Consider the following 23,698-nt stretch of genomic DNA (forward strand, 5'->3'; position numbering starts at 1 on the left):
CTCCCCATTGCCCAGAACGGTGCTTCGCTCATAGTAGGTGCTCAGTAAATACATGTTGATGAGATGAATTCAGTCCTTAGAAAAACTCAATAAGGCAGATTATTAGCTCCTGACTTTCTAAGAAAGAGAGGATCTAAGAGGTTTTTTTTTGTTTTTTTTTTTAGTATATGTGCTGCTGAAGCGAGCACTTTTTTTTTTTTTAAAACCTGGATCATAGAACCAGATGTGGGCAGAGCCAGGTCTGAAACCTTCATCTTCTGGTTATTTACTTGATGTTAGGTGATGATAACAAGGGCAGCTCCCACTTTGGAACACTTCCTTTGTCTAGGTCTTGTACTAAATGTTTACATGCATTAATCTAACAACAGGCTTGCAAATCAGGTCTATTTGTTATTCCCTGTGTATTGGTGAGCAGGTGAATACGTAGAGAGGAAAGTCACCCCTTAACACGAACAGTAAGTGGCACTGTCTGTCCGGGCTTTAAAACCAGGACTTCTGGCATCCTGTGTGTGTGTGCTCAGTAGCTCAGGTGTGTTAGACTCTTTGCAGCCCCATGGACTGTAGCCTGCCAGACTCCTCTGTCCATGGAATTTTCCAGACAAGAATACTAGAGTGGGTTACCATTTCCTCCTCCTGGGGATCTTCCTGACCCAGGCTTCGAACCCGAGACTGTTGCATCTCCTGCATTGGCAGGCAGATTCTTTACCACTGGCACCACCTAGGAAGGCCTTTGATTTCCTAGACCAGCAGGAATATAGTCTGAGTCACATATGCAATTAAACATTTTTTAGTAGCCCCATTAAAAAAGTGAAATTGTTTAAAAAATATTTTTTATTTAACTTAGTACGTCTAAAATGTCACTTCAGTCTGTAAGCAACATGAAATTATGGAGGTACTTTACGTTATTTTTTCACATTAAATCTTCAAAGCTCACTGTGTCTTCTGAAGTTGGAGTGCTGGCAACCCTTCAGCCGTGTGTGGCCAGTGACCACTGTCCTGGGCAGTGCAGTGCTAGTCTGTCCTCGCAGGCATCAAGCTGCAATGCCTCTGCCTCCTCTAGAAGACTTCATGGGCCTTGCTGGCTGATGGCGTAGCTTCTATAATCTATTTACCTTTATTTGCTTGTTGTATTTTTGAGTTGGTTTTTTTTTTTCCCCTTGCTTCGTGAAAAGGATGAAGTAACAGTGAAGTTTAAAATCCCTTTGCTTGAGAGTTCCCTGGTGGCCTAGTGGTGAGGATTCTGGGCTGTCACTGCCGTGGCCCAGGTTCAGTCTCCAGTTGGGGAACTGACGTTAGGTAAGCCGTGCAACACAGCCGAACAACAACAAAAAATCCCTTTACAGTTATTCCCCACGTGGAATAGCAGAGAATTAGGCTGTCCCTGGGGCTTCACAGGCGGTGTAGTTGTAAAGAATCTGCCTGTCAGTGCAAGAGACTCAGGAGACTCGGGTTTGATCCCTGGGTTGAAAGGATCTCCTGGAGGAGGAAGTGGCAACCACTCCAGTATTCTTGCCTGGAAAATCCCACAGACAAGAGGAACCTGGTGGATGCATGGGGCCATGGGGCCGCAAAGCGTTGAACACGACTGAGTGACTGAGCACAGGCCACATCTACAACAGCGTTGTCCAGCAGGACCCCTCGGTGAGACTGCGGGCCCGGTTTTCTAGTCTCAGCCCGAGAGTGTTGCTCGGCCTGCCCCAAGCTGGAAAGACAGAAGGGAAGGGCGGTGAGTGCTCTGAGAGCGCAGTGTTAAAAATTGGCTGCTCCTGCCAGAGCCAGTATGTCCTCAGCTTAGATGTGAAGCCAGGTCCCCTGGAGTCTTTGGTCTTTGGGGGAAGCATTGGAGTTGCCAAGTGTTGGAACTGAACCAGACCACCTGGTATTTTAGTTTCCTGTCTAATAATATAAAAGGAAGAAAAAAGCCAGACCCAAGAGTCCAGTAAAGAAAAAAATCATTTGAGTGATTCTGGGAAGATGGCAGTGGCAGTAGCATAGTTCTTTATTTTCCCTAAATCCCCACATAAAAACATCCAGAACAGCTAGATAGCAAAACCCTGACTCCATGAGCAGTATTTACAATATAATTGGGTGTTAAGTTATCCCTATCAAATCTCAAATACCAGTAGCTTGTGGATATGCCACTGGTGTCAAAAAGCCCTGCAGAGCATCAGCTTCTGTCTGAAAGAAAGCAGAAGTAAGTATTGGAGCATTTGACAGACTAGGGGATAGAAGAACCCCAAAATTTCCAACGGGAATTCACTGGAAATTTCTGCGGGTCAACATGAGAATAGCAACTGAAATTGAGAGGAATTTTGACCACAATCTCAGAAAACTAACCAATCTAATCACATGGACCAGAACCTTGTCTAACTCAATGAAACTATGAGCCATGCCGTGTAGGGCCACCCAAGACGGATGGGTCATGGTGGAGAGTTCTGACAAAACTGTGGTCCACTGGAGAAGGGGAGGGCAAACCACTTAAGTATTCTTGCCTTGAGAATCCCATGAACAGTATGAAAAGGCAAAAAGATAAGGACACTAAAAGATGAACTCTCCAGGTCGGTAGATGCCCAATATGCTACTGGACATCAGTGGAGAAATAACTCCAGAAAGAATAAAGAGACGGAGCCAAAGCAAAAACAACACCCAGTTGTGGATGTGACTGGTGATGGAAGTAAGGTCCAATGCTGTAAAGAGCAATATTGTATAGGAATCTGGAATGTTAGGTCCATGAATCAAGGCAAATTAGAAGTGGTCAAACAGGAGATAGCAAGAGTGAATGTTGACATTTTAGGAATCAGCGAGTTGAAATGGACTGGAATGGGTGAATTTAACTCAGATGACCATTATATCTGCTACTGTGGGCTAGAATCCCTTAGAAGAAATGGAGTAGCCATCATGGTCAACAAAAGAGTCTGAAATGCAGTACTTGGATGCAATCTCAAATAACAACAGAATGATCTCTGTTCATTTCCAAGGCAAACCATTGAATATCACGGTCATCCAAGTCTATGCCCCGACCAGTAATGCTAAAGAAGCTGAAGTTGAATGGTTCTATGAAGACCTACAAGACCTTCTAGAATTAACACCCAAAAAAGATGTCCTTTTCATTATAGGGGACTGGAATGCAAAAGTAGGAAGTCAAGAAACACCTGGAGTAACAGGCAAATTGGCCTTGGAGGACAGGATGAAGCAGGGCAAAGGCTAATAGAGTTCTGCCAAGAGAAGGCACTGGTCATAGCAAACACCCTCCTCCAACAACCGACCTAAATCAAATCCCTAACAATTATACAGTGGAAATGAGAAATAGATTTAAGGGACTAGATCTGATAGAGTGCCTAATGAACTATGGATGGAGGTTCGTGACATTGTACAGGAGACAGGGAGCAAGACCATCCCCAAGACAAAGAAAAACAAAAAAGCAAAATGGCTCTCTGAGGAGGCCTTACAAATAGCTGTGAAAAGAAGAGAAGTGAAAAGCAAAGGAGAAAAGGAAAGATATACCCATCTGAATGCAGAGTTCCAAAGAATAGCAAGGAGAGATAAGGAAGCCTTCCTTAGTGATCAGTGCAAAGAAATAGAGGAAAACAATAGAATAGGAAAGATTAGAGATCTCTTCAAGAGAATTAGAGATACCAAGGGAATATTTCATGCAAAGATGGACTCAATAAAGGACAGAAACAGTATGGACCTAACAGAAGCAGAAGATATTAAGAAGAGGTGGCGAGAATACACAGAAGGACTGTACAAAAAAGATCTTCATGACCCAGATAATCACGATGATATCATCACTCACCTAGAGCCAGGCATCCTGGAATGGGAAGTCAAGTGGGCCTTAGGAAGTATCCCTACGAACAAAGCTAGTGGAGGTGATGGAATTCCAGCTGAGCTATTTCAAATCCTAAAAGATGATGCTGTGAAAGTGCTGCACTCAATATGCCAACAAATTTGGAAAACTCAGCAGTGGCCACGGGACTGGAAAAGGTCAGTTTTTATTCCAGTCCCAAAGAAAGGCAATGCCAAAGAATGCTCAAACTATTGCACAATTGTACTCATCTCACATGCTAGTAAAGTAATGCTCAAAATTCTCCAAGCCAGGCTTCAACAATACGTGAACCGTGAACCTCCAGATGTTCAAGCTGGATTTAGAAAAGGCAGAGGAACCAGAGATCAAATTGCCAACATCCGTTGGATCATCGAAAAAGCAAGAGAGTTCCAGAAAAACATCTATTTCTGCTTTATTGACTGTGCCAAAGCCTTTGACTGTGTGGATCACAATAAACTGTGGAAAATTCTGAAAGAGATGGGAATACCAGACCGTCTGACCTGCCTCTTGAGAAATCTGTATGTTTCCCCCTCAGGAAACAACAGTTAGAACTGGACATGGAACAACAGACTTGTTCCTAATAGGAAAAGGAGTATGTCAAGGCTGTATATTGTCACTGTGCTTATTTAACTTATATGCAGAGTGCATCATGAGAAACGCTGGGCTGGATGAAGCACAAGATGGAATCAAGATTGCCAGGAGAAATATCAGTAATCTCAGATATGCAGATGACACCACCCTTATGGCAGAAAGTGAAGAAGAATTTTAGTTCTTCCTGATGAAAAAGCCTCTTGATGAAAGTGAAAGAGGAGAGTGAAGAAGTTGGCTTAAAGCTCAACATTCAGAAAACAAAAGATCATGGCAATCCAGTCCCATCACTTCGTGGCAAATAGATGGAGAAGCAGTAGAAACAGTGGCACACTTTATTTTGGGGGGCTCCAAAATCACTGTAGATGGTGACTGCAGCCAGGAAATTAAAAGATGCTTACTCCTTGGGAGAAAAGTTATGACCAACCTAGACTGCATATTAAAAAGCAGAGATGCAAAACAGATAAAGAGACTCAGATGTATAGAACAGACTTGTGGACTCTGGGAGAAGGCGAGGGTGGGATGTTTCAAGAGAACAGCATCGAAACATGTATATTATCTAGGGTGAAACAGATCACCAGCCCAGGTTGGGTGCATGAGACAAGTGCTCGGGCCTGGTGCACTGGAAAGACCCAGAGGGATCGGGTGGAGAGGGAGGTGGGAGGGGGGACCGGGATGGGGAATACATGTAAATCCATGGCTAATTCATTTCAATGTATGACAAAAACCACTGCAATGATGTAAAGTAATTAGCCTCCAACTAATAAAAATAAATGGAGAAAAAAAAGAAATTAAAAAAAAAAAAAGCAGAGATACTACTTTGCCAACAAAGGTCCATCTAGTCAAGGGCCATGGGTTTTCCAGTAGTCATATACGGATGTGAGAGTTGGACTATAAAGAAAGCTGAGCACCGAAGAATCGATGCTTTTGAACTATGGTGTTGGGGAAGACTCTTGAGAGTCCCTTGGACTGCAAGGAGATCCAATCAGTCAGTCCTAAAGGAAATCAGTCCTGAATATTCAGTGGAAGGACTGATGCCAAAGCTGAAATGCCAGTACTTTGGCCACCTGATGCGAAGAGCTGACTCATTTGAAAAGACCCTGATGCTGGGAAAGATTGAAGATGGGAGGAGAAGGGGACCCCAGAGGATAAGATGGTTGGATGGCATCACTGACACAATGGACATGAGTTTGAGTAAACTCCAGGAGTTGGTGATGGACAGGAAGGCCTGGCATGCTGCGGTCCATGGGGTTCCAAAGAGTTGGACCTGACTGAGCGCCTGAACTGAACTGATCTTGACCACTCAGATAATGGGTGGGTGGATGAGATTTGTGGACTGACCCTTAAGAACTCTTGAAAACAATCAACCATGGCTTACTCCCAGAACAAGGGTCTATACCAAAGAGGAATTCAGCTTGGGAGTAGACTGAAGATGATCAGGATAGGAAAAGTTACAGTTAAGGAAAAGGGAGGTCTAAATAAATTTGTGTTTGTGTCTGTGTGTGTAATCTCAAAAAGCAGCTACATGTTGTTGAAGATAACATGAAAGTAAAAGAAAAGCTATATGAAGTTTGGAAAGCTGTCCTGAACTATTTTACATAAAATAAGTATCAGAAAATTACTGATGTCAAGTTTTTCAGTTATTACAAGAAAAGAAAGAGTAAAGAGAGAATCCTGTCGATAATGAAAGCTTGTCAGAGAGACATGCCACAAAATAGATGAAAACTGTAACTATTTCAAAATTAGCTAAGAGAAGAAGTTAAGATCACACTGTGAGTCATGAACAACATAAATCTGAAATAGATAAATCTCAGAAATGAGGTGGCAGAGTTAGGAAAACACTGAAAATAAAACTTATTTTGGAAGCTAAAATTGAGCACAAGAATAGATAAAGATAACAGAAAATGCCTTAAGGGAGGAAAAAGTTTAATATCAAGATAAATGAAGAGATAAGAAGACCTTGAAAAACAGTGATAAATATTAATGATAGGCAAAGAAGACCCAACATATAGATAATATAAATCTCTGAAAGAGGAGAATAAAATACAAGGAAACTGAACAGATAGTTAAACTATAAGAAGATGGTCACAAAATAGAAGATTCAAGCCTACGTATTGAAAGAATATACTATGAGGCAACCTGGAATGGTCAATACCAAGACATAGTCTTGGTAGACTACTTGGATGATAAAATTATAGAGGAACTTGAGGAAAGTCAAGATAGTGGTTACTTTTCACAGGAGGGAGGGACTTGTGATTGGGACAGGGCACATGGAGGAACTCTGGGCTGACTCCTCTTTTTTTCCTTAATCATGGAGAACTGTATGTAACACAAACATGACCATCTTAACCATCTTAAGTGTACAGTTCATTTGTGTTAAGTACATCCACATTACTATGCAGCCCATCTTCAGAGTGTTTTCATCTTGATGACCCCAAGCTCTGTACCCCTTAAACAACTCTTCATTCCCCCAACCTCCACCACTTATTTTTTGTGTCTATGAATGTGACTACTGCAGGGTTCTCAATAAGTGGAACCATACAGTGTCTTTTTGTAACTGGCTTATTTCACTTAGCATAATGTCTTTGAGTTTCATCCAGGCAGTTGCATGTATCAGAATTTCCTTTCTCTTTTAGGTCAAATAATACTCTGTTGTGTGTGTATAACATATGTTTGGGCCCATGTATCCTATTGGAATGGCTGTTTCTTGATGTGGGTGGTGGTTTTAAAGTGTTCGCCTTACAATAAGTCATCAAACCATGCATTTGTTTAGTGTGGTTTTCTGTTAATGTGTCATTTTACAGTAAAAATGGTTAAACTCCTTTCGGAGGTTGTTATTGTTCTAGTGGAGGTGCTCTGTAGCTAGATCTCAGGCTTTCTCCCCAGTGGCTGAAAGCTGAACAAAACCAGTGCTGGAACTTGTCTTTATTATCAATAGGTCATGGACAGTTATCCAGATATGTATGTATAAATTTAATTCTCTATTCTTAAGGCTACATAGTATCCCAGAGTCTGGATGTACCATAATTTTTTTCCAAAAAGTTCCTTTTTTGCTGGTCTTTTAGATTACTTGCATATTTTTGCTACTACAAATAATTGTTCAGTAAACATCTATATTCATCTCTGTATCTAAGTGTAGATCTTTCTCCATATGTCTTCTTATAAACCAGTGCTTTTCTTTCTGTAGGTGTTGGGATTGCTGAGTCAACAGTATGCTCGTTTCACCTTGTAGGACATAATATCTACACATAATGCTTGATCCTGGATGAAGAAAAAATTGCTATAAAAAACAGTATTGGGATAATTTGAAAATTCTGAATGTGGACTGTATATTAGAAAATACTGATGTAACAATAAATTTCTTAAGTGTAATAATATTATCATTATGTAAGAGGGTCATCTTGTTCTTGGGAAATCAACTGCTGAAGGATTCAAAGGTGAAAGTCATAATATCGGCATTTTACTCTCAAATGGTTCAGAAAAAAAATAATTGTATACTTATATACTTATGTACATAAAAATAAAGTAAATGAGGCCAGATGTTAATAAATATTAGTAGTGAAGCTAGGTGAAAGGTTATAGAGTTTATCATTTTATTCTTGTAGATTTTTTCCAAGTTTGACATTAAAAATGAAATTAAATGTTAATGTTTTTTTAAATGGGTTACTATCAGATTACTTTGCAAAAAGAACAGAGCAACTCATAGCCCCATTAGTTGTGATGGTGCTATTGGACCACAAATGTTGTCTTCCTCTTTAATTTGCATTTCCTTGACACAAGATTCTAAAATTGTCAGACACAGTGGCTCTAGGAGGAGAGGCAGGAATGCATCTTTGGAGCCGATTGCTTTTTGTTCCCTGAGCCATCCTAGGGCTCATTCAGATTGATCTCAATGCAAATTTATAGACATTTTTTATTATAAGATGGCCCATTGTTTTTGCCAACAGCGTTTTTGTTTATTTGGACTCAGTGAGGGTGGAGCAGAGAGCCTTCTTTGTACTAAGCTTTGTGGCTGAGAAGAGGGGATTTAGTCAGCCACCATTAGAGGGAAAACATACATCCAGCATATGTAGAAACCAGTTTGTTTTCTTTTTGGCTGATTTGCTGTCACTTATCCACAGAAAACCACCTTGCTGTCTTTCTTTAGGGCTGTATTGTGATGTACTCTGCTGGTCTCTTCGCTCTGAAGGCCGCACCTCCAGAGAATTGTCCTGTAATAAGTGGAGATTGGCTGTTTCTTTAAAAAGCCTGAATGTCTAGGGGCCCTGGGCCAGGAGGAAGGAGACGGGAGCAGGGCTCAGGGTGAAGGAAGCTGCTGCCAGGTGACTGCACCTCCGTTGCTGCTGTTCAGCGTCTCAGTCGTGTCTGACTCTTTACGACCCCATGAACCGCAGCACGCCAGGCTTCCCTGTCCTTCACCATCTCCTGGAGTTTGTTCACATTTGTGTCAGTGACGCTATCCAACCTTCTCATCCTCTGCTGCCCTGCTGCTGCTGCTGCTGCGTCGCTTCAGTCGTGTCCGACTCTGCGCGACCCCGTAGATGGCAGCCCAGCAGGCTCCCCCGTCCCTGGGATTCTCCAGGCAAGAACACTGGAGTGGGTTGCCATTTCCTTCTCCAATGCATGGAAGTAAAAAACGAAAGTGAAGTCGCTCCTTCTCCTTTTGCCTTCAGTGTTTCCCAGCATTGGGGTCTTCTCCAGTGAGCTGGCTCTTTGCATCAGGTGGCCAGAGTGTTGGAGCTCCAGCACTCTGGACATCCTGTTCAGTTCAGTTCACTCGCTCAGTCGTGTCCAGCTCTTTGAGACTCCATGGACTGCAGTACACCGGGCCTCCCTGTTCATCACCAACTCCTGGAGTTTACTCAAACTCATGTCCGTTGAGTCGGTGATGCCATCCAACCATCTCATTCTCTGTGATCCCCTGTTCCTCTCGCCTTCAGTCTTTCCCAGCATCAGGGTCTTTTCAAATGAGTCAGCTCTTTGCGTCAGGTGGCCAAAGGATTGGAGTTTCAGCTTTAGCATCAGTCCTTCCAATGAACACCCAGGACTGATCTCCTTTAGGATGGACTGATTGGATCTCCTTGCAGTCCAAGGGACTCTCAAGAGTCTTCTCCAACACAGCAGTTCAAAAGCATCAATTCTTTGGTGCTGTATGAAGTGGACATCCTGTATGAAGGCTTTATTTTCAAAAACAAGGAGAGGCCATTAAGAGATTTGTCATGAGACCTGTGAGACGGTGACGCATGTCCTCATCACAGGCACGTGCTCCTATGACGGCAGGAACCAGAGGGCCTTGTTGTCTTCTGTTCCTGTCGAGGCTGTGCCACACTCCGAGGAGCCTGGGAACTGGCTGTGAAAAGGGACAGGACCTGATCTCACCCTGCAGGTCCCCACTCCTACATACGCCTTCCCTTTTGGTAAAACTGCCTGCCTTGCAGTGCTCCAGCTTCAAGGGGAGGTTTACTCAAAACCTTACTTAACCTAGTTACGTGTGTTTGGCTTTGTAGTAAAATGACATGTAATTTATACCCCAGTGATTTTACTTATCTATCGATGTATTCTTGCTCTGGACACTGCATCCTTTTGGGTCAGAACTGAGAAGATAGAAATGGGAAAGCTTCTTCTAAATAGCTTCTGATGGTGTGTTTGGGACCAATCAGTCTATTTTCAGCCTGGTGACCTCTGTTCTGGTTACTCTGGTTTATCTTGAATAAAATACCTGAGCACATTTTTGACTGATGGTCTGAGCAGGGATCATAATATTTGAAACTTGAACCATCTGAAAACTATGAAATGCAAAGTCACTATTTTAATACATGATTTGGAAATTCATGTAGCGAACCCTAGAACTGATGGCAGGATGGAAAGGAAGTTTTCTCATTTTCACATTAGCAGACTTTTGGTTCTTTTCCTAAATGACACTGCAAACATCCTGCCAGTTCTTCCGGATTGGGAGTGAACTTGAATTGCGAGAGATTTCCAAGGCCCTCCGAGCTCTCAGCTCAAATCTTCTGTTTTCACGAGGCCTTTCTGCTCCCCAGGATGGCAAAATTAATCCACGTGTGAGGAGCACTTGGCCAACAATCTTGAGTCTGGCAGGAGAAATGCCAGTCTGTTTGCACCTGGGATGTAGCTCTGGGCCCTGTATCTCTGGGCCAGACACACAGTCCTGCAGGCTTCAGCAAGCAGTAGTCACTCACTTTGTGCTGACGTCCAGGGCCGGCTTGCTCTGGGTGGATGGACCCAGAAGTGGAACTGCTCGGACTCCGCAGTGCCATCTGTGTCACTACTGAGCTTCCAGTAGTGGCAGCGTTTCACTTCAGTGCCCGTGACAAGCCCCAGCCCCTTGGAGGGACGAAACCACCTGTTTACTTTCATCTCCTGCTCAGTCCTGGGGATGGTATGCTTTGGGATGCATCCTGTGCTTCCGAGAAATCCACTGATCTTGGGTCACCTTTTAGTTGTGCCAAGAGGTGACCAGAATTCTACCCAAGCCCTGGATTGTAGTTACAGTTGACATACCACGTGTGTTGCTATTTTTCTCCAATGTATTCTTGACATCAGGGCTTCCCTGATAGTTCAGTTGGTAAAGAATCCGTCTGCAATGCAGGAGACCTGATTCAAATCCTGGCTTGGGAAGATCCACTGGAGAAGTGATAGGCTATCCACTCCAAAATTCTTGGGCTTCCCTTGTTGCTCAGCTGGTAAAGAATCTGCCTGTAATGTGTGGAGACCTGGGTTCAATCCCTGGGTTGGGAAGATCCCCTGGAGAAGGGAAATGCTACCCACTTCAGTATTCTGGCTTAGAGAATTCCATGGATCTTATAGTCCATGGGGTTGCAAAGAGTCAGACACAACTGAGTGACTTTCAAAAAAAAAGTAATTCTTGATATGAGGCTTTTTTCTCATGACACTATTTGCTGACAATGTAACAGGCTTCTTTAAGTATATTTTAGAGCAGCTTTGAAACATGTATGTTCAAACATGTTAATAGTCCCTTATTTCCTATCTAGTGGATTGAACCATATGCCAGAACATGAACCCATCTATGACTCCCCTTTTGCCAAAATATTATGATACATAAACATATAAGCATAGATATATAAGCACAGATATAATCTTTGTGAATATGCAAGACAATAGGTACAGAATGCCTGGCACCTGTGTACACACAAACACAGTCATATATGTACACATTTATATGTACATAGAGAGAGTACCTATTAGATGCCAGGCATTCTGCTCCTCTTGTCTTGAATTCTCACAGTGATCCTATGAGACAGGAATGATTGTCACCATATTCTAGAGGTGTCAACTGAAACTGGGAGAAGTTAAAAGTCATGTGTCAAGGAGAATCTTGCTGTTAAGTGATGGTGTCTAGACACATGCCAAGCCCTGTGGATTCCAGAGCCCACATCTGTTCACTGCATCGTGTCTTCCCAGATGCCCTGTGGACAGTGGACAAGGGTCTTCTCTCATTCATGGGCATCTAGGAGCTCTTAGCTCTTCCTGCCCTGGCCTGTCACAGAAGCATCTGTTGACTGTGTCCTGGCTTCCCACATGGCATCTGGACAGAGGTACAGGCCATGTGAAGTCAGCCCAGGCCATGCCTTGGCCTGCAAATCTGTCAGCAACGACGCCTTCTCTTACTGTCACCTGATGAGCTTATAGCAATAGGAACAGTCTTTAACTAGATGTGTGTTTTCTGTGTGGACAAAATTAGTGCTTCTTAAGCTAGGTTTGATAAAAGACCAGTTTTTTTCCTTTCCAGTCAGTAGTCAGGAAGGGACGTGAGAGCTGGACTGTAAAGAAGGCTGAGCACTGAAGAACTGATGCTTTTGAACTGTGGTGCTGGAGAAGCCTCTTGAGAGTCCTTTGGACAACAAGGAGTCAGACTAGTCAATCCTAAAGGAAATCAACTCTGAATATTCATTGGAAGAACTGATGCTGAAGCTGAAGCTCCAATACTTTGATCATCTTATGCGAAGAGCCAAGTCATTGGAAAAGACCCTGATGCTGGGAAAGACTGAGGGCAGGAGGAGAAGGGGATGACAGAGGATGAGATGGTTGGATGAAATCACTGAATTGAAAAGAAAAAAAAGAAAAGAAATCACTGAATCAATGCACATGGATTTGAGCAGACTCTGGGAGATAGTGAAGGACAGGGAAGCCTGGCGTGCTGCAATCCATGGGGTCGCAGAATTGGACATAACTTAGTGACTGAACAGGGAACAACAGCAAAGGACTAACGCTTTAAAAAATATATAATAAGAATGTCATGGGGATCTCTATAAAAGTTTCCAAATGCTTGCTCTCAAATTCTGTAGTTCTCTCATTGTGGGCTGGTGGAATAAACAGTTCATGGTCCAACACTGGTCTGTGGGAGCATCTCAAATAGGACTCCACCATATAATTTAGAGGTGGCTTAGGCTTCAGAAGAAATGTACACTTTCTATAAGCCACAATTTAAAAAAAAAAAATCACTTTAGAGTAATAAGAGAGTGTCTCTGTTTAACATTCTAACTTATAATATTGTGTCTGCAACTTTTTTCAAGTTGTATAAGTAACTTAGACTTGAAACAAAAGCTCAAATAGAATGAAAATATCCAAACTAAAATATGTGCCCTCCAAGCTACTATTATCAATCCCTAAATTGGGTGTCCATCTCACATTCAAGATGGAAGGGTGTGGATCAAGATTTATAAAGAAAGAAGGGATGGGAGAGGCGTTTTCAAAGTTTACCCAATTTTTTACTCCATCTTGATTTTTATTTCAAGGGGAAAGTGTGACTTCTCAGAATGTGTTATTAATCTGTAGAGTTTCAAAGTCGCATGGCAGCTGTTTTTGGTTTCTAGTGTTTTCTAACCCCAGTTCTCTCTTGTTGCAGAGCCAGATCACACTAATGGACATACCCGTGTTTAAAGCCATCCAGCCGGAGGTCTGTACCTTGCCCTTTATTCTGTACTAGCAACGCTCGGGCCGGGGAGGGAGGATTTTGTCCCATTAGAGGAACTAAGTTTCCCGGTTTCTCTCTTGAAGTCTCTATAAACACATATTATCGATTTTAGCCCCCATCAAAGAGAGCATCCAGGAATTCCACTCTCGAAGGGGCTCATCCTCTGAGCCTGCTGTTTGGATTTTTCCAGAGGATGGGACCACATTTGGCCCTCTCCAGCAGGGCTGGGGGCAGTCAGTGCCCACGGCTGGCCTCCGCACCTGAATCTAAGGCCTGGCCTTCTCCTGGACCACCCCTGCTGGAGACGCTCACTGTTTGAGACAGAGATGGGAGGGAACATTTCCAGGAGAGCTTTCTTTCTGTTGATCCCAAATTCTGGTGGTTGCCTTGTTTCTGATTTTGAAGCCAGTTGCTGCAGCAAAAATGTATACATATTTATGTTAAAAGCGTACATATATTTTTAGAAACAGCATATTCAATGAAGAGGAAAAAAAGTTGATTTTAGTCTTTGGAGAAATTCCTGGAAATGACTAGCAGTTGGTAACGTGGCTTTACAGTTATTTTAGTCCCGCTTCTGGTTTTGTTATCAAGTGATAGAAATTCATTTCAAGTAGCTGAATAGGCAGAGGAAGAATTTACGAGCGTAAAGGGGACACTTTCTGCACCTGTGGGCCTGGAGTTCAGGCAGCCTACATAGCCGAGCAGGACGCAAGCGCTGTCCCTGCTCTCTGCCTCGCCTCTGCCTTCCCCTCTCCCCTCTCTCCTACCCTGTTCTGCCCCTGTGGTCCAACCTGGCCTCCCCGAAGGGCCCACATTTGCGCGATGTCTGTGGGAGCCACCTTCTAGATCGAGACCAGCCAGTCTCGGTCCAGCCCCGCTGAGTCCTATGTCCAGAGCTGGTTCAGTGACTCAGCTCAGGAGTTTGTGGCCAGGACGAGCACGCACAGCTGAGCGGACCCAGCTTTGTGAGTGGGGTGCAGATTTCAGAGAAGAGGGGTGTGGGTGGGGAGACAGGTCAAAACCATGGTATGGATTCCAGAACACTCTTTTTAATTATTTATTTATTTACTTACTTGTTTTTGGCCAGGTCAGGTCTTTGCTGCGGCACACGGGCTCTTCGCTGTGGCACACGGGCGTCTCTAGTTGCGGTGTGCAGGCTCAGTAGTTGTGGCGGTTGGGCTTAGTTCCCTCGTGGCATATGGGGGTCTTGGTTCCCCAACTAGGTATCGAACCTGCATCCCCTGCATTGGAAGGTGAAGTCTTATCCACTGGGCCACCAGGGAAGTCCCCAAAACACTCTTAACATGATGCCCTTCTTCTGACAGTGTGGTAGTTGTTAAGACTTTGAGAAAAGCAGCGTATTTTAATACAAAGCCAGACAAAGGATCCAGGCCTTCCTAGAGCTGGCATCTAACCCACTATAAATCAAGGGGAAAGCCGTATTGCTAGCCGTGCTCAGCACTTGTGTGAGGACGTGGCAGTGATTTGTATTTGTGTGTGTGTGTGTGTGTTTTATTCATTAAGTTTGGTGGGGGGTGCAGAACTATGTTTGCTTTTTTGAACTGGCTGACTTAAGTCTTTCTCTATTTTCTTCTAATGTGGGGATTACACATTCTTTCTAATTAAAACAAAAACCAACACCCACTCAGCGCACTGCACCCTGGAGCCTGTTGGGGGAGCAGTTGTGTGACAGTTGCCTCTGCTGAATTATTAGCTCTCTGCTCACGTTCTCTGCTTCTGCTTGACCTGGAGCTGTGTAGACATTCGGAGCTTTATTCTCTGCCCTGAACATCGAGGAAGGCTGCCCAGTCTGCGGTGAGCCTGGGGACACAGGCGTGGCTGCTCGGGCTGATTGTGGGGGTGGAGGTGCTCTCCAGAGGCACGGGAGGAGCGGACGGACACTTTCCCCAGGGCGCTGCAGTTCAGAAGGCGCCTCATCCAGGACACATCTCGTGTCAAGTGGTGACAAGACATTAAGGTGGAGATGTTTTGCTTTCAAGACACGCTTGGAGCTGTGGTTCTCAAGCACGGCCGTGTATCAGAATCACCTGGGCAGCCTTGGAAACACTGGGTGCCCCAACTCCACCCTAGACCGTGGAATCTGAGCCTCTGGGTTAGAGTCCAGAACACAGTCAGCCCTGTTTTGTAGAAGCTTACCAGTTGATTCTGCTGCCGAGTGAGGATTAAGAATGATCTGCCGTGAGGTATCTGGAGAAACTCCAAACTTCTCCGTTTTGAATCTGTGATATGTTAGCTAAAAATGGAAGAGTTTGTTCCTCAATGTCATTGTCAAAACCGTGGTTAAAAGGAGGCACCCTGGGAGCTGTCCCAGCTTCTCTGTTCTTGTTATTGTTGTCAGCAGACTGAAAACTGGAACCTTTCCCCTTGATGATGTCTGCCACGTTACGGCTGGACCACCCCAGAGTCGGAAGCATATGAATAAGGGACACGTGTCAGTTTGATGTAGACAGGACTTTGCAGGAAGCAGAGGCTGGCACCTGATAGTGAGATGGGCACCCTGAGTGATCTAGATTCGCAGAAGATCAGGAAACCTATGCCTTGCAATCCTGGCTGTGCTTCAGAATCAGTTGAGAGCTCCATAAAAAAAAAAAAAAAAAATCCAGATGCCCAGGCTTTGTGCCTGGAGATTCTGGTTCCATAGGCTGCAAGTGGGGCTGGGAATTCCTTTCAGTCAGTTGTAGTCATTGTTCTTTTTGATGCATAAATTGTTATTCCATCACTAAGTTGTGTCTGACTCTCTGTGACCCTATGAACCGCTGCTCACAAGGCTCCCCTGTTCTCCACAACCTCCCAGAGTTTGCTCACATTCATGTCCATTGAGTCAGTGATGCTCTCTAACCATCTCTCTTCTCCTTTTGCCTTCAATCTTTCCCAGTGTCAGGGTCTTTTCCAGTGAGTCGGCTCTTCACATCAGGTGGCCAAAATATCCTGTATAAAGTGTAATGTGTAAATTATCTTGTCTTTAACCAATGGGAGCCCTTTCATGTCATGTCCTATATCCTTTTAACATGATCCATTATTTTTTGAGAAATTCCCCTTGCTCTTTGATACAAGCTAAACTAGTTTCCTGCTGAAGACCTGGAGTCAGGCAGTCCCTCTGGGGTCCTGGTTTCTTTTAGTGGAGAGCAGTGTTTAGAAACCACAACCTGGGGGAGAGGATTTTCATTGCTATTGGATTGCCGATACTTTTAGGCCTTTTAGGTGGATGGGGCTAGGAGATATTTATTTTTTAAAACTAAAAGTCATGAGTTCCCGACTGGATGATTGGATGGACGATGTTATTCCCTCCTCATCCTTATCATGGCTTCCGTGCCGGTGGTATATATTTTCCCACCCCTAGACTTTGGGCGACCCCGGTGACTTGGGCCCAAGTGATGGGATGCGAGTGGTGAGCTGAGCTGCTGAGAGTCAGGAAGCTTCACGAGTCCATTCTCTCTGAGGGACCCGTTGCCCTTGTGGTTTTAGTCTGAGTCCCTAAATGAAGACATTGATGGTGATACGACCCCGACCCAAAGCCTGAATTCCAGCGTAACTTGTTGCAGCCTGGTGGTTCCAGCAGAGATCAGCTGAACTGCAGTCACTCTAATGACCTGCTTGTCACCGTGAGCCTCTGAGATTTCAGGATTGTTCCTTATGCCACTTTATCGGATGGAAGCACAATCAGTACAGTGTTGGTCTTTCCAGTTCAAATCTGGCCTTCCGGGATTGTTAACTTAATTCCTTTGATTTTTTGTATGTTTTCTTTTACCCTGCCAATTTTGGTTCCTAACAACATTAAACAATTATTTTTTTTGTATTATCTCATCTCTCTGTCTCACACACATACACATATGATAGTTTTAAAATAATAATAATATCAGTATTACTGTTATTATTTAGCAGACTGCTACAGTTGAGCATTTAATTATGATTCTATTTGTCTTTAGTTCCTTTTCTTCTTGTCTTCTCTTCCTCCTACTACTTACATACCCGGGTGGGTCTCCTTCCTTGGCCTGCCTGCAAAGGTCTTTGAACACACCAGGACAGAGAGTTTCACTTGGTTCTGGAGGGTTGCATCCTGAGAGACCCTGATGTAATCCCCACGCATGGAACGTAGTATCTACACAATAAATATGTGCTGAGTGAGTGGAGCATGAATGAATGAAGGAGAGAGGCACCATGGCGGAACAGTATCTGGCCGAATGCAGGCACATTGCCAAGGAGGGCGTACCAAGGAGGGGAGGTGATTACCAGGGTGCCTGTTCTGTGGTGTAACCACTTCCCCCAAAGCTAGGGTTTTGCCTGGTGAGCACAGTCTTTGAAGATTCACATTTCCAAATGCTGTTGATAACTGAGGGTAGAACTGCGGCTTTGCTCATTTCTGCCAGCGGGGCCGCAAGAGCATCGGCCCAGGGCTCAGAGGAGGCCAGGCAGGCCGTGAGTTAAGGATTGGCAGAGAGCAAGGAAAATGGAGTTTAGCAAATATGGAGTCATAACTATTCCCTGGTGACTCCGGCAAGTAGCCAATTTTATCAAAATCTGGCGGATTAATGCAGATACAGCTTTGCAGCATAATGGCTCTCGGCCACGTTTACCTGGCTAGCTGTGGCCTAGAACCCCTCCATGCCATGGTGGATTGTGTTGCAGGGATGGGTGGGTTCCTGGCTGCTGCTGCCTAGGAAAAGGGCTGCATGGTGAAGGGGGTCTTTCTGGCGGGGGTCCTGGTGACAGCTGCCTTGGGAGAGGGTACATTTGCAGGGTGGCATTTTTGTCTCCGCCAGCCTTCCCTACAGAATCTGCCTGTCGTTATGCTCACCTCCCAGCCTGTGGAATCGAAGGCCCACCAGTTTCTCAGAGACCAGTTTGGAGGTCGGAACTGTCTGTCATTAGTTTTAACATGAAGCATCAGCGGGAGAACTGCTGTTCTTAGAATGTGCATGCTCTGCTCTGTGCTCGACTCAGCCCAGGTTCTGCCCGAGTCCAGCATCTGGGCCCGCTGGTCCTGCCTGGGGTGCTAGATAGCATGGGCACGGCCTGGTAAGGCTGGGGTGCAGTCCCAGCTTCACCCTTCCTAGCTTGGAGTGTGAACAAATTACTATTCTTTTTTTTTTTAATTTTTATTTTTTATTAGTTGGAGGCTAATTACTTTACAATATTGTAGTGGTTTTTGTCATACATTGACATGAATCAGCCATGGATATACATGTATTCCCCATCCCGATCCCCCCTCCCACCTCCCTCTACTCATTCTTTTTATGCTTGGGTTTTCTTGTGTGTAAAGTGAGGGAAACCATAGTGTTCACCTCACGTGAAAGAACTCGGTCCAGTGCCTGCATGTGGGAAGTTCTCAGTCACTCGAGGATGTGATTCCTCACCAGCGCTTGGTCTGAATAGGTTCTGTGCATTTTGGATGTGAGCTCATGCTCAAAAGAACACTCAGGCATGCCCGGGTGGGAGCCAGTGGCCCGGAGAAGGTAATGGTCTGAGTAGCAGAGCAAGGCAGAGCACTGTGTTTGGAATCCTTCAGACCTGAGTTCATACCCGAGCTTCCCAAATGGTGAGGAGGCTGAGGTCTGGATGGGGACACATCCCGCGGTGTCCTGGGGCCACAGAAAGGCTCGCTTTGCTGTTGGGTTGGGACTCTGGCTTCTTGTAAAGAAAGCTGTGATAAACTAAGACAGCGTATTAAAAAGCAGAGACATCACTTTGCCAACAAAGGCTCATATAGTCAAAGCCATGGTTTTTCCATTAGTCACGTATGGATATGAGAGTTGGACCATAGAGAAGGCTGAGCACCAAAGAACTGATGCTTTTGAAATGTGGTGTTGGAGAAGACATTTGAGAGTCCCTTGGACTGCAAGGAGATCAAACCAGTCAATCCTAAAGGAAGTCAGTCCTGAATATTCATTGGAAGAACTGATGCTGAAGCTGAAGGTCCAATACTTTGGCCACCTGAGACTCATTGGAAAAAACCCTGATGCTGGAAAAGATTGAGGGCAAAAGGAGAAGGGGGAAATGCAGAGGATGAGATGGTTGGATGGCATCATCAACTCAATGGACAAGAGTTTGAGCAAACTCCGGGAGATAGTGAAGGACAGGGAAGCCTGGCATGCTGCAGTCTATGGGATCTCAAAGAATTGGACACGAATGAGTGACTGAACAGTAACGAGAACAGCAACTGGCACTGAGCCTGGAAGGTGGAAAGGGATCCTGTCTGATGGGTGATTCAGGGAACGGGATAGGGGTTGGGAACGACATTTCAGGCAGCGTGAATAACTCACTGCAAAGGCAGATGGTATATTTCCCCAAGTTTAACACTATTTTTGGTACCTAATGTCTGGGGAGAAAAAAAGGTGAGCAGTTGTTCTCTAGGTCCTGTGCTCCTAAGGGGCGTCCTTGCGGGGGATGTGGGTGTGCTGGGAGCTCCCCAGAGATCAGCATGTCATTCTCTTCCCGTCTGGCAGCCGGGGGAACACAGGGTCACAGAGGCACTTGGATGGGTGTCCAGAGACCTGAATGTGATGGAAACGAACTGCAGTGGGTACTAGACTCAGTGAGGCGGGAAGCTTCTCCGCGCACCTGTGTTTCTTCCAGTCTCGCTGCCCCTGCCGACGTTGCTCCATCCCCACTGCCAGATTTCTCAGTTGTCAGTCCGACCTTAACTCACTGACTCCTTCAAGAGTTGGTGAGCCACGTGCTGAAGAGACAGAGGTGGAGGGGCCGTGGGCACATTTCCGCGAGAATGAGGGGCAGACATGGAAACGGACAGTGGACTAGAAGCATTTGGGATGTCGGGGCCTCGAGCAGAGAGCGGCTGGTGGAGAGGAGCAGGAGGCATAGCTTTAGCTGGCTAGCCTGGGGATCACAGGTGAGCTTCATGAAGGGAGTGATGGGCACAGATTTGTATTCTAGGGACTTTGTTCTAAGCGGGGAGACAGAGCCTACTGCAGTCAGGGAGACTGGTCTGGGGGCTGTGCTGCAGTTGGCGGGAGGCAAGGGTGGTCTCAGTGGTGGGGGGGGGGCAGGCCCCAGACTGGATAGGGGGCTGCCCTGAGGGCTGAGGCAAGAAGACACAGGTGACAGAGGGGTGTGCTCTGTGTTTGGGGAGCAGAGGGCAGAGGAAGTGGCCCTGGATGCAGGAGGAGGCCCAGGGAGCCCAGCGTCCTGACACCGAGCAGGGCGGCGGGCAGCATCTTGACCGGGTGAGAGAGGCCAGGAGGTCCGGAGGGAGAAGGATTTCAGAGTTCAGGGTCAGAGCTGGGGTCGCTCTGACAGCTGTGCTGGATGGGATGCTGGCTGTGCCTTTGGGTAGCCGAGGTGGAGGGGGATGAAGGTCTTTTGGGGGGTGGTTGAGGTACAGTGTTACCCAGAAGCGCAAGGGTACCACCCAGTGTTCTGATGTCCTTGGTGATGATGGTGGGAGACCAGGAGGAGGAGACTGTGAGCCCCAGCTGAAGGCGAGAGCATCCTGGGGAGAGGCAGACAGGATGTGGAGGGGAGACAGAGGGCCAGAGGGGTCCCCCCCTGAAATGGCTCAGAGGAGAGCTGCAGGCGTAGCCTGGGAGCCTTGTGAGGGATGGGGCCAGAGTGTCACCAGCAGCTGCCACTTGGGTTCGAGGCACGGACCAGGTGGAAGGCAGGCGGGGGAGTGTTCCGGATGGGCATGCAGCCTGGATCCTTGCTTTCTTCCTCCCTGCGGCCCTGGGGCAGGGCAGATCCGGTGAGGAGGAGGAGGAGGAAGAGGTGGGCCTCATTTACAAGTGTTTGGGGACAGCGGAGGCTGTATTCAGATAGAGCTCTAGTCCCTGGGAGTGCCCACCCTAGAGAGACTTGGTTTCACCCTCCCCGAATCAGGGCTGAGCGCTTGGGCCTGGCTGGTCCCCCTGTCTGCTGCTCTGCTGAGGGGCGGGCCTGTAGGCCTGGGAGACTCCCCGCCGAAGCACACACTTTCCACGGGGCCACATGACACGTTGCAGTTCAGGAAAACACTGCCTGTGGGTTCAGGAACCTGACCCTCTGGCCTTTTGTCTGGATGCCGTTCGCATGCTCTGAAGAAGCGGGCATTCCTGAAAGCAGAGGTCAGTGTTGGATGGCGGACAAGCCCTGTGTGTCTTTGCTGCTCCTGGAATCAGAGCATTTGGCCCTGGGAGAAGGGAAGAGCGCCGCCAGCAAGGCAGTTATTTGTAAAGAGGAGATCGGTTTCGCTGACATCATTAAAACCCCTCTTTCAGGTCACATGCTGGGCCATTTTCTCAGACCGTTCCTTTCACTGCCCCAGCCTAGCCTGAGTCACTGCTACCCATCCTCCGATCACATCTCCGCATGGTCAGTTCCCTCCCACCTCCCCACCACAGCCTCCTTTCTGTATTCAGAAACATCTTTCTAAAGCCAAAATCCCACTGTGTCCCAGTCCTGCCCAGAACCCTCTGAGGCTCCCCACTGCTCGGAGGATGCAGACCCGCCCCCTTTCCCGGCCAGACTCTGCATGCCACTCTGCAAGCCCACTGCTCTGTGCTGCCCCACAACCTTCCCTGGTTTCCCTGCCGTCTCAGCAACCTTCCTGCAGACGGTGCCCTCCACCTGGGGTGCCCTTCTCCTCCCCATCACAGGTGACTCCTCCTCCCGCCTCAGGCGGTGGGGTGAGCAGCTTAGAGCTTGGGCTACAGCAGGCTCCCCGTGCTCCCTCTCACCTCACCGTCTACCACTGCTCACGCACAGGCCATTTCACCACTGTGCTGAACCGTCATGACTTTGGAAAGCCTGAATAATTAGTGTTTCAAGTCTGCCTCCCTCCTGGATTATAAACTGCACGGATACAGGGGTCATGCCAGAGTTATTTATCCCATATCCTGTGACCCGGCAGAGTGCCTGATGTTACTTATTCAATATATTTAGGATGTGGTAGTAAAAATAGCACAGGACGTCTACGCTGTCCTGCCCCTTCTCTGTTAAAACAACTGAATTGGGTAGGAGGTGGGCCAGGTGCCTCCAGTGGCCCAGGAGTGGGGGAGGGCAGCTCCACATTTCAGTGCTGATGCTATTTAGCACCGGAAGCCCAAGCAGCTGTCTCTCTCATTTGTTACTGCTCTGAGTTTGCATTTGTTATTTGCTTCTCATTTCCTAGTAATTGCTCTGTCCTTTGTAAGAATTTCTTGTCACGGTGGAAACAGAGTGGGAACAGGCTTTCCCCCACAGCTCCTTTTGTGATGGAGACAGAGGTTGGAGAACTTCTCTTAGCCCCAGAAAAAGACCTGCCTGGGAAGTGGGGAGAGCTGGCTGTCCGATCTGGCTACAGACATAGGCCAGCAGCACATTTGATCCAGTAAAACCAACACTTTGCAATTTCTAGACTCTTTTTTTTCTCTAACTACTTGAGTGTGGGTATGACATTTGTGCTGGTTCAGTTCAGTCAGTTCAGTTCAGTTCAGTCGCTCAGTCATGTCTGACTCTTTGCGACCTCATGAATAACAGCACGCCAGGCCTCCCTGTCCGTCACCAACTCCTGGAGTTTACTCAAACTCATGTCCATCGAGTCGGTGATGCCATCCAGCCATCTCATCCCCTGTCGTCCCCTTCTTCTCCTGCCCCCAATCCCTCCCAGCATCAGGGTCTTTTCCAGTGAGTCAACTCTTCACACGAGGTGGCCAAAGTACTGGAGTTTCAGCTTTAGCATCAGTCCTTCCAATGAACACCCAGGACTGACGTCCTTTAGGATGGACTGGTTGGATCTCCTTGCAGTCCAAGGGACTCTCAAGAGTCTTCTCCAACACCACAGCTCAAAAGCATCAATTCTTCGGGGCTCAGCTTTCTTCAAAGTCCAACTCTCACATCCATACATGACCACTGGAAAAACCATAGCCTTAACTAGACGGACCCTTGTTGGCAAAGTAATGTCTCTGCTTTTTAATATGCTATCTAGGTTGGTCATAACTTACCTCCCAAGGAGTAAGCATCTTTTAATTTCATGGCTGCAATCACCGTCTGCAGTGATTTTGAAGCCCCCAAAAATAAAGTCTGCCACTGTTTTCACTGTTTCCCCATCTATTTCCCATGAAGTGATGGGGCCAGATGCCATGATCTTAGTTTTCTGAATATTGAGCTTTAAGCCAACTTTTTCACTCTCCTCTTTCACTTTCATCAAGAGGCTTTTTAGTTCCTCTTCACTTTCTGCCTGTAAGGGTGTGCTGGTTAGAAACCAAATTTCCTTTTAAATGAATTAATAGCACAAAACAGAATGTTTGGTAAACAGCTGTTCTGGTCCTCAGGGACTTGGAGCCTGGTTGTGATTTTTGTCTGTGAGGAAAACAGGGTTCGTTTGGACTGTTGCT

The 23,698-nt window shown here is 46.1% G+C and overlaps 1 protein-coding gene across 14 annotated transcripts in view; it reads left to right on the plus strand.

The window, feature by feature from the left end:
• RALGPS1 (Ral GEF with PH domain and SH3 binding motif 1) overlaps positions 1 to 23,698 on the plus strand; it is a 299,761-nt gene that overhangs the window by 38,908 nt on the left and 237,155 nt on the right. For all 14 annotated transcript variants that reach the window (XM_070453045.1, XM_070453044.1, XM_070453049.1 and 11 more), the window contains one exon: positions 13,302 to 13,352. In XM_070453045.1, coding sequence (XP_070309146.1) covers positions 13,302 to 13,352 — 51 coding nt within the window. The remainder of the gene's footprint in view (positions 1 to 13,301; positions 13,353 to 23,698) is intronic.

This window comes from Odocoileus virginianus, chromosome 2, assembly GCF_023699985.2.
Source record: "Odocoileus virginianus isolate 20LAN1187 ecotype Illinois chromosome 2, Ovbor_1.2, whole genome shotgun sequence".
NCBI classification, from domain to species: domain Eukaryota; kingdom Metazoa; phylum Chordata; class Mammalia; order Artiodactyla; family Cervidae; genus Odocoileus; species Odocoileus virginianus.